Genomic DNA, 11,800 nt, shown 5'->3' on the forward strand with positions numbered 1-11,800 from the left:
ATCTGTGTTTCCACGGCTTTATTCATCTCATTCACTGACAGAAGGGGGAGGTGGGGGGTGCACATAGCAGGAAAAAAAGTGGACACATTAACAGTCTGCTTAGTCTTTAAATGGACAAAATGTCATTCAAACACAATCAGCACACACAGAAGTCAATAGAAAACATCGGGAATCACAGGGAGAAGGAGGCTGAAGACATGAGGACCTGAAGACTCAGGACAGGACCATGGTCTGGAACTCTACAGACAGAAAAGCAGAAACAATCACTTCATGTGATGGCCAACATTTTTTTCATCTCTGATCCTGTTATGTAAGACAGCTGAGCTCAGATGTTGCCACTGGTCATGACCTCTGGTGTCAGTGCAGACGGTTTCCACGGTGATAAACCTGACTACACATATCCTCAATTTGTCGATGTCATTTCAAGGCCTACTTCTCTGCAACAAATAGACATTTTCTGATTTGGACTTTGGACATGTTATTTTTTCTGTCAGCTGTGTTGTTTGTCTGATGCATTTCTCAGACATTATAGACAAACATGACCTGACCTCAGGGAAGCACACAAACTGTTACTCTTACAGTCTCTCCTCTGTTTACTGTAGCCTGAGTAAAGATGCCCGAGGCAGAGCGCTGGGGACCAGGTGGGACCAAGTCACAGACAAGTCTCAGGTCTTTTCATCCAAATCCAAAGTCCTAAACTTTGAGTTTTTAATTCTGAACTAATCATAATGTAATGACCTTTAAACACCAGATGAATGATAAATCAAAATTACACTAATCATGAATGATTTAGAACATTTGTATTTATTTGTTAAGGTTGGAGATTGTTGTGTCTCCATCTGTAATTTTGAACCCACATGTTTTACATATTGTCATTCTGTTTGTTGACCACAACATTGTTTTTATGACTTGAACTTGATTATCTTTGGTATCCTTTTTTCCATCTGTTGCTCAGTAACAGAAGGTTAGTTCTTCATGGTTCTTTCCTGCAACCTGATAGGCTGCTGTCAGATTGAGTAAAACAAAGTGGATCATCTGGAGAATGAAATGTTGATGTTGGTTGATTGAAGTGAAATAATTTTTTTTTTTGGTGTCACATTTTTAAAATAACACATATGTGAATCGTTGGGCTTGAAGGTATCAGGTATTTTTTTTAAGTCAAAAGGCTAAAGTCCAAGTAAAGTCATGAGTCATTGGTGCTAAAGTCCAAGTCAAGTCCACAGTTTTTTGTCGAGTCTAAAGTCATCACATTTGTGAGTCGAACCCACACCTCCAGTGCACCGTGATGACATTATATACAGTATGTGTGTGTGTCTGTGTGTGTGTGTGTGTGTGTGTGTGTGTGTGTGTGTGTGTGTGTGTAAGCCTAAAATGTTATCTGAATAATTCAAGATACTCTGTATATTTTACTTACCAAAACACTGACAATGAAAAAGAATGACTCCAGGCAATGAAATCAGTTGTGATGACTTCATGAGTTTCTAGAAAGAATCTGAAGAATCAGAGAAATGAGATACTGACCCTCCACTCCAATTTTGCCGTCACTGTCATCATCAGCTGCTGAGATGAGGCTCTTGGTTTCTTTATCAGTCAGTATCCTCGCCCCGGGGACAAACCGCTGCAGGAAGTACCTGCACACACACACACACACACACACACACACACACACACACACACACACACACACACACACACACACACACACACACACAAATACACACACACACACACACACACACACACACACACACACACACACACACAGGGTGTTAAATGATTGGAGCTGACTGTTTAAGCTGACCAATTTCTAGATTGAACATGAATGATATTACACAAATACAGCAATGGCACTTTGTCCACAGCGGATTATTGGGAGAAGGCTAAATAAAACCACTGTGTGATTTATTTGCTAAATCTCTCTCTGTCAGACACGCACAGACCTCTGTGACTGCAAATCATTTGATCTGAAAATATGTCATCTGAAGTAGCTCTATTTTGTAGGAAGGGAGATACTTGATTGTTTTACTTATTACTGTTTTATTACAGTGAGTCAAGCTATTGGAATGAATAAGAATTACAGCATCAGTCCGGATCAAGGTGAATACGCAGCAAAAACAAATAAATAAATATATATGTGTGTGTGTGTGTGTGTGTGTGTGTGTGTGTGTGTTTTTATTGTATTTATTACTAACAGAAGCAAGAACTAATGAGAAATCAATACCAATAAACAATTTAACTGACAAACAATACTAATAACAAACTACCAGAGAATACCATTTGTGCAAATTTGCAAATTTTCCAATATAATGTCAATAATGCCTAGATTGAGTCATAGATATGTGATATAATATATAATAATCTATCCGAAGTGAAAGTGTTTGCCCCACTTGAGCTCGGACTCCTCGATGAAGCCACTGTTGTCCTCATCGAGGATCTGAAAGACATCTTTGACTTCCTGCGGTGTCTTTGAGGACAGACCACACAGCTGGAAGAACTTCTTATAGCTGAACGTGTCTGGAGCTGCAGAGCACAGAATGAACACAGATATGTCATAATTTTATATAAATAAGTGAGGATGAAACCAGGTTAGAGCTGCTGAGCCACGGGGTTCAGCAGGTTGGTGTGGAGATTAGAGCTGCAGCATGCGGCTGCTGTCCTGTTTTTATCTTTTAAATCCTGTCCAAACATCCTCCTCCGCTAAACACACAACATGATTGAAAACCTTTTTTAAATTCAGTTAAAATATGACTTCAGTGAAGAGGATACTGTAGTCCTAGAGGAGATTATGTTGTGTGAAGAGCGACTGAATAAAACACAGATTATAAACAGGTCGGTTTATCACCCCTGGAATGTTGTCAGATTATTTCATCATAATTAGTAGTTATAATTTAAAAAATGGATTCTGTGAAAGTATTATCATAAAGTCATGGACAGATGAATCTTGTGTAAGTGTGTGTGTGTGTGTGTGTGTGTGTGTGTGTGTACAGATGTTACCTTGACAGTCCTTGATGGCCTTGTCAATGTCGTCAGCTGACAGGATGGAGGTGAGCGACATGTTGGTCCTGAAGGGTCAAAAACACACAGACACACACACACGCACGCACGCACACACACACACACACACACACACACACACACACACACACACACACACACACACACACACACACACACACACACACACACACACACACCACCACCACCACCACAGGACATTTGTGTATCAGCAGATGTATCTGGATTACTATTGTCATCCAATCAAAACTCCTGTCAAAACTATCTGGTTAATATTGTGCTGAGAATCAGTGAAACCACAAACCAACATTTATTTGGCAAATTCAAAAAGCTAAACTGCTTTTGTGTTTTCATTTTCATATATTTCATTTTATTACATATATAATCATTATGATGTATGTGTGTTTCACCTTTGGATAGCAGCCTCTTAATTAAAGAGGCTATTTGCTGCCCTTAAGCTGCTTAATTGGACTGACTGCCAGATAACTGGCACTTAGGGACTGTACACAAGTTATTGGTGTGGAAAGGGGGTGTGAGGCTTATATCATTTAATGAAAAAAATGCAAAAGCCTCTTAAGTGTTATTAGTATTTGGTCCCTTATTTTAAAAATAAATGAAAGAATTATGAATCTATCATCAAAAAACATTGGAGCCTACTCTCCAAACAAATAAAGGCCCCCTTTGCTACCCCCCCCCCCAAAAAAAAACCCAAATATTTCTGATCCCCTGCCAATGCTCTTAGTGATCTTAGTACATTCCCTTTACGATTTAACCCTTTAAAACCTGAGAAAACTGGCTTGATTTCTACAAATTCACAATAAATTACCCACACTGCGACTTAACAAGAAATTACCCCAAATTAGCAGGAAATTGATAAAAGGTTAAAATAAAACAGCCTGAAATCTGGAGGAAAAGACAAACATAAAAAACAAGGAAATGACTTGGGGGAAAAAGAAAAACAATAATGATAAATATATAATTCTACGAATTAGATGATAAAAAATTATAGTAGTTCTTTGGCATATTTTGTGGACATTTCCCCCAAAAAAACTTTCTTATAATTTCCCTCTCCTTAAAAAAAAAAACAAAACAAAGAAATTTACTTACATAATTTTATTAATTTTCAGGTCATTTTCTTGTCACCTTTTTCTCTTGCTAAGTTGTTATTTGCCTGTTTCCCAAGTATTTGAAAGAAATCAGACCAATTGCTCAGGTTTCAAAGGTTCAAATACTTGTGAAAGGTGCCTGAATGCTGCATGAAAACGGATCTCAATCCAGGTTTCAACAGGATAAGACTTGAGGAGTTCTTGTGTGTGTGTGTGTGTGTGTGTGTGTGTGTGTGTGTGTGTGTGTGTGTTTGTTTGTTTTGTTATGTGTCTAATCTTATAAATATATTTAAAGAAAGATATGTTAAATGAGCTGACTGCCCTTACTTGAGCAAAAAAATAAAATACACAACTTTTCTGACCCCCTGCCAACACTGCAATAATTTTCATACAGTCCCTTAAAGTTTTTTTTTTCTTTGTTTTTTATGTTTTATGTTATGTTGATCATTTTATAAGAATATTTTTAAAGGAATAAATGTTTAGAAAAATGAAAACAATCTGACAGCTTAAGAAAATCTTTTATGAAATGATTAACTTTCAACTTTCAGTCGATTGTCTGGCAAAATATTCCTGTTAGTCAGCTAAGGAAGCATTTGAGACTATGCTTGAGCCCATAAACCGCTGCAGAAAATGAAAAATCAAACATAATCTCTTCTATGTTTCAACTGCTCGCTCCACTTCCAGGCAAGTATTTCCCACCTGTGCGACCCCTGTGTGCAGGTGCTGTAAGACTCACCGCTGTTGTCTGTCTGTCCTCTCCGAGTAGCTCCACAGCAGCAGCAGATAGATGAATCAGGATGAGGCTTTGCAGCTGCCTCAGTCCTCTTATATACTCCTGTGTGGACGCACCAGAGGATGCTTGAGTTTCCAACCTGTCTGAGGATCAGGTTTTCCCGCAGCAGCAGCCTCCTTCTCGGGTTCCTCACCTGCACAATTAACCTTCACTCCCTATATCAGACTGCTCTCTCGTCCCCTCTATAAAACTGAGAATTTGGTCCAATCATTCTTTTCATTTCTCTCCCTCCCCCCTCCCTCCTAATCTCTCCCCCTCCCTCCCTCTCTGCAGGTGCATGCCTCACATTTAATCAGATCTCTTTTAGTGGATAATCTCCTAAATTCAGCACGTCAAACATCATGTCAGCAGGCAGGAGGATTGGTATCCTCATGCATCGCATTGATATAACAGTTTAGGACTCCAGACCTCACTGTCTGGCTGTCAAACTGTAGTTTATTTAGCTTAACTGAGAGTCTGCTGAACAGGTTGTGAGAGAAATGTGGTTTAACTTTGACTTGAGCTGAAGTGAGACACCTGGTATCCTGTTATTCTAACAGACTGTTATAAGAGACAAAAGACACGAGACACTTTATTTGTCATTACAGATGTACAACAAAATTATGTTTGGTTACTATCAGGCTGAGAGCTGTACACAAATGAAATAAAACATAACTGCAATCCTCTGTGCAATTATTCAAATGTGCAATATTATTTTAACTCTTGAATGTGGGTTATATTTAACATGTTACACATATCGTATATATTCCATTTATAACTTTACATACTAATTTTATACATTGTATTGTAGCATAAAGCACATAGTTTCATATGTTTACACGCTTTTAAATATTCACACACACCAGTGCTGATAGTTTTTATTATTACTGCATTTCTATTTCTATTTTCACATTCCTTGTGCTTGTACTTTTTTCTACATTCTACAATTCTTTACACAGAGTGGCAGTAATGAACCACAATTTCCCCTCAGGGATCAATAAAGCATTTCTGATTATGATTAAAAGAAAGTTAAATTTAAAACATTGAGACAAGATTTAAAAAAAAAAGAAGGTAAAACACACACACAGACACAGACACACACACACACACACACACACACACACACACACACACACACACACACACACACACAGAGCTGACCTGCTGTAAGGTGAGCGTTTATTAAGGTTTGCACCTGGTCACCATGAAGTGATGAGTTTGTCTGCACACAGCAGCATCTCCTGTGAATCCAGTCAGCACTAATGGCATTATAACACAGAGAGGGGTTCTTTCTGTAACGAGAACCGAGGGAATAAATCTCATTATTCTCCTTCAAACTATCACTCTGAAGCTCTGACTGAACACTCAGCATTTTCCCTTTTTTAGACTGCTAAAAAACAAAAGACTATTGAACCCATGGAGCTCCAGAAACTAATTCATTGTGTTAACAAACCTCCATATTCATAAAACCGTGATGCATGTTACTGACAGATGAAAGGCGCCACCCTGTGGCTGCTGTCCATCACTGCACAGCCATCCTTACTGAGGACTGGACGTGTGTGCATCTGTATGAGAGGAGAGCTGGACTCATGTGAGTGTGTTCCCATCTAACAATTTTTGGTTCTAAAAAGGTTCAGAGAACTGTACAAAGCGATCAATGCAATGTTTTACTCAAGTTTTCAGCTTGATCCTTTAGTTCCCAGAATGGTCTTCTGGTAACATTCACTGCTAACCTTAAAAAAATGTTTGAAAATTGTTTTTTTTTTTTAAATCATCATTTACATATCACATTACCTTACATTGTCATTTAAAAAATGCTGTAATCTCAAGTCCTCAACATGCTCTGAATGTTGCTTTTGAAATGTTCTTCCTTTGTTCTCATGTGGCATTGTGGCAAGGTTTTATAAAAAGAACATTATGATCTGTCACCTCTCAACATCACCAAAACATCCTCAGAGTGTTGCAGTTATAACGTTAATCAGCATTTGACCTTAAAAGGAACATTATTTTAAAATTCTAAACATCCTTAAAATGTTCTTTGAACATTTGATTCAAATATTTTCTTTAAAACATTATTGCAACTTGTAGGTTATGTTAGCCAATGTTGTGGGAACGTTCCTTGTTAGCTGCGTTTTTGTCTATTGTAAGAGATTTAAGTTCCTTAGTTAATGACATCACTACATCTGGATGAGACTTCCACCAAAGGTCCTGTTTACAGTGTGAAAGGCAACATTTTGAGTATTAAAAAGATTATTTTTAGGGCTTTTTCAATTATAATTAATTAATTATTTACTTGTTTATGTAATTGTTTATTTGTTTGACTAATTTTCAGGAAATCTTGCGGAAATCTTGTTAATTTTGGGGTTATTTCTTCTTTAATTGCACATTGCCTTTCTCCCATGTTTTTTTATGTGTATAGAAGACGAGGGTCAGGTGTTATTGAAAAAGAACCTTTATTTTCTGCTCATCGTCTGTCCGTTTCCCATAAAAGTGCATCATCACTGATCTGACAGTAACACAGTAACTCACATAGTAAAACTGGGACAGAAGTGAGTGAGAGAGAGAAAGACACAAGTCAACCACGCGACACACTAAGTCAGGTACATTCATCGTGGACAACAAAGGGGTCAGAGGGGGGTCAGAGTTAGTTTAAACAGTCAGGAGGTGAAAGGTCAAGTGTATAAAAGCGTTGGAGAGAGAGAGAGTGAGTGGGAAGAGGAGAGAAAGAAGAGAGGAGGCGTATGTCATGGCTCAAGTTGTTCCTTTAGAGTAGTGAAGTAAGATGTTGGTCAGTTTCTTCATTTAACTCTTGACCAGGGTGGCGAACTCTGCAGAGAAACAGAGAACAGTGTGATTATTTCAAGATCTCTGGAGAAGATACAGAAACTCGACTAAAGCTCCTCTGGTTTTCTCACCTTCGCATCCGATCATGCCATCGCCATCAGTGTCACCAGCCTTCAGGAAAGTCTTGGTCTCAGCGTCGGTCAGAGCTCTGGCAGAGGAAGAGAAGTTCTGCAGGAACAGCCTGGACAAGACGAGCACAGAGAGACATACTGTCAGTGTTACAGGAAATATAGGCCATAAATATATATATATATATATATATATATATATATATATGAATAGATCATGAATGAATTGATGTAACAGAGGTCATCTTTCAAAAAATCTCCAAGGCCAAATCACTAGTGGTGAAGAACATTTACTCAAATACTGTACTTAAGTATAAATTTGAAATACTTGTACTTAATGTGAGTATTTTCTTATCATGCTACTTTATTCTTCCTCTCCACTACATTTTAGAGATAAATATTTTACTTTTTTATTTCACTACATTTGTCTGACAGGTTTAGTTACTTTACAAATTTAGGTTTTTGCATAAAAATCAGAAGAGAGAGAAAGAGTTGAGAAAATATGGTGTTTTGTTTATAATTAAATTACCAAACAGTATGTAGAACTACAGCCGCAATAATTAGTTGATTAATCAACCCATGGATTTACAGCTAATTGATTTCCAAGTATCTTAATAGAAATCGAAGTCTGGTTTTAAAACATATTTTTGAGGAGTTTTTTTTTTTTGCTTCTTCCTTTTTTAAGGATTTTAAGTTTTTTGGGGTGCCTTTTTAACAAAAAATGTCACCCAATGTTTTTTAACATTGGGTACTGTTACTCATAATACTTAAGTGTGTTTTTCTCATTATGCTTGCTTACTTATAATTAAGTACCATTTTCAAAGCAGGACTTTTATTTTTAAAAGAGTATTTTCACAGGGTGGTATTAGTACTTTTACTTAAGTAAAGGATCTAAAATAAATACCTCTTCAACCACTGCAAATCACTGTGTTCTTGTTGTTGAAAGTTTAAGATTTCTCAATAAAATGCTGCTCTGTTATCTCCTCTGCTATAATGTGAGACACCGGAGGAAAAGTTTACTTCTCCTCTGTGTCTCATCGTTCCATGTTTACTGTATTAATCCCTGCACTACAAGAGCTCAGAAATCTTAAGAAGAGATGGTGCCTACTTCAGCTCCTCCTCCTCAATGAAGCCACTCTTGTCCTGGTCAATGACGGCGAAGGCCTTCTTGATGTCATCGGCGCTCTTGCTGGACAGGCCGACCTTGGCAAAGAAGTCCTTGTGCTTGAAGGAGTCGGCAGCTGTGAGGAGACAGATTAGGGATTGGATCAGATGTTGTACATGTACTACACACAGAAACTGTAGTGTGTTTTGCGGCTGCAGAACCAGGTAGTTGGTTGTTACTCTGACTGTCAGTCAGCATTTTAGCTATGTTTGCAGAATTTTTTTTCTTACAGTAGCTAAACTGTTACAAATGAACTACTGATACAAATAAGAATATGACATATAGAAATGGCATGTTCTGCATGCTTACTGCTAGGAAGTAATCTGATATGTTTAACCCTTTGAAACCTGGATCACCATCAGTTTTCTTGTGCTATCTCCTTTCACAAGCACTTAAATCTTTGAAACTTTAGCAAATTGGTTTGATTTCTTTTGAAAACATGGGAAAATGGCATCAGCAATTAAAAAAAAATAGTAAAAAGTGAATTAAAAATTAGCTTAAAAAAGAGGGAAAGATATACAGTTGTAAAATTGTCAGATAACTAGGGAGAAAGATCAATAAAACTACATTTATAATTATATTAGTACAAGTGGGTTACAGAAATATGTATTATTATTTATATTGATTATTATTTATTTTATTTTAGCACATTTATCATTTTATTTATGGTTTTTGATCTTTTACTTTTCTTTTTTTTTCTTATTTTTGCAAATTTCTGGTAATTTTCCTCTCTTTTTTTATGACTAGTTTCTTACTAATTTTGGGGTATTTTCTTGCCAAGTTGCTCATTGCCTTCTATCCATGTTTTTGAAAGAAATCACGGCAATTTGCTTAGGTTTCAAAGGGTAAAAAGACTCTCCTGTAGTTTCAAATGCAGCAAAGATGCAGGACTAGCTGTGATTCTGTTTTAGCAGCTGAACTCTGCAGCTACCAATCAGTAGAGAAATAATTCTTGCGTCACAGCTGTGATAAAGTGCAGGATGTGTAGCTACCATTCGAGGCTCTGCTAAACTCTAACACTGTGTCATTGTGATGGTGGGGTTTACCTTGGCAAGCAGCGAGGGCTGCAGTGATGTCAGCGTCATTCAGAATTCCTGCGAATGCCATTTTTGACTAAAGGGAGGAGAGCAGAGGACAAGAGAGTCATCAGATCAGCTGCAGCACATCACACAGCACTTAATATTTACAGTTTCACTCTGAATTATCTAAGCATGGTAATATTTTACAACACACAGTTATTAAAGAGCTACATGTAATCTAGATCATGTTCCTCTCTGGGAGTATATTCCTCTCTGGCAGATCAAAACAGGTAGTCCAATTTCCCCAAAACCTCCAGTAAGGCAAAAGATCAAGTATCCTTTGCAGCTGTGGTGGGTTGGCAAACAGATTTTTTTTCCCATTTGGTTCCTCAGTTAGTCCAAACTCTGACCCTTGGTTTATATCCCAATGCATGAAGCTGAAGCCCTGAAAACACTCAGTCAGGCAGCAGAGGCCTGCAGCTCCTCAGTGAAACTCACTTTGGGGTTGTCTCTAAGATGAGAGTGGATTCGCTCAGATGAATCTGCTCAGTCACTGCAGTGAAGCTCCTCAGCTGCTGCTGCCAGCTTATATACCTTCACTGGGCCGAAATCTGATGCATATGCCGTGTAACAGACACGGCGTGCAGAGTACTCAAAATGTGTCCAGTAGACAGAGCTGTTCTATTTATATACACATAAATGAAGATGCTTAAATGGTAGGCTAAGTAGAGGCCTATGCAAAAGTGCTTGATATTGCATATGGCTAATAATATACGCTGCTGATTTGGGTGAAATGTACTCCATGTAGAGGCCATGATGGAGAACTGTGCACAGCTCAACATCCACCACACTGAAGAGTCAGGTAAACTTTGATATTACAAACTATCAGATGGATCAAGTGGGATCAACAGCTTCTTATTCTAAGACTGGGTCATAACAGTAGTATTTTCTCATGAGTAATGTCAAGGTTTTTTTATTAAACTTTCCAATGTGACTAAAAAAACAATGTTAATCATTGTGTTTATGAAACTATATTTTATTTTTGCCCCTTTATAATGTGCCATATTTACCAAACAAACCTTCTGTGGTCTATTACTTCCTTAATCCTTTGAAACCTGGACTGACATCAGTTTTCTTATGCTGCAGACAACTTTAACAAGTATTTAAACCTTTGAACCCTGAGCCAATTGGTTTGATTTCTTTCAAAAACATGAAAAGGCAAGGAGCAAAATCACCTTTCCAAAATCATCTTTAAAAAAGCTATGTGAACATGTTTTAGTTTTCAAAAAAATGTTTTTTAAAAAAGTAGTTTTTTTCTCCAGGCAATTTTTCTTCTTTTTTTTTCTTTCTTTTTGTTACACAACTTGTTTTTTTGTTTGTTTTTGGGCCAATTTTCAGCTAATTGTCTTCTTCTTTGTCGTCTTTTTCTTTTCTAATTTCTTTCTAATGTCTTGGTCATTTCTTCTGAAGTTGCTCATTGCCTTCCAAAAATCAAGTCAATTGAGTCCAGGTTTCAAAAGGGTAAGTAAAGACATTATTTTTGTGATTGTGTCTGATTATGTAGCTTACAGCAGCACACCGGTCAACCTGTATTTTGACACCATAATCACCTATGATGATTAGTGACCCTGATGTGCTTCTGAACTGCACAGTTTTGGTGAGTGTGTGCATAATTAGCAAGCCTAAAATGTCTGCAATGACTCTGGTTCATTCCAGTGTCAGAAAGGCTGGTTGTAGTGACTAATTATGGCACACATTAGTCATTGCCTTTATGTGTTTTTATTCAGAAAATAAAATGAATTTATCCAACA

The 11,800-nt window shown here is 37.4% G+C and overlaps 2 protein-coding genes across 2 annotated transcripts; both read right to left on the reverse strand.

Moving 5' to 3' along the window:
* Nucleotides 1-26: 26 nt before the first annotated feature.
* On the reverse strand, nt 27-5,075 carry pvalb9 (parvalbumin 9). The gene is made up of 5 exons (XM_042507925.2): nt 4,858-5,075; nt 2,995-3,062; nt 2,388-2,520; nt 1,522-1,631; nt 27-239 (listed from the first exon to the last, which is right to left on the reverse strand). Exons 2-5 carry the CDS (start codon nt 3,053-3,055, stop codon nt 214-216), a joined length of 330 nt encoding a protein of 109 aa, XP_042363859.1. The 5' UTR covers nt 3,056-3,062; nt 4,858-5,075; the 3' UTR covers nt 27-213.
* A 2,254-nt stretch (nt 5,076-7,329) lies between these two features.
* LOC121958638 (parvalbumin beta-like) lies at nt 7,330-10,630 on the reverse strand. Its single transcript, XM_042507704.2, has 5 exons — nt 10,488-10,630; nt 10,017-10,083; nt 8,914-9,046; nt 7,809-7,918; nt 7,330-7,721 (listed from the first exon to the last, which is right to left on the reverse strand). The coding sequence occupies exons 2-5, from the start codon at nt 10,075-10,077 to the stop codon at nt 7,696-7,698; spliced, it is 330 nt and encodes a 109-aa protein (XP_042363638.1). The 5' UTR covers nt 10,078-10,083; nt 10,488-10,630; the 3' UTR covers nt 7,330-7,695.
* Nucleotides 10,631-11,800: the final 1,170 nt, after the last annotated feature.

Source organism: Plectropomus leopardus, chromosome 19 (genome assembly GCF_026936395.1).
Source record: "Plectropomus leopardus strain MGB_pleo_1.0 chromosome 19, ASM2693639v1, whole genome shotgun sequence".
NCBI lineage: Eukaryota > Metazoa > Chordata > Actinopteri > Perciformes > Serranidae > Plectropomus > Plectropomus leopardus.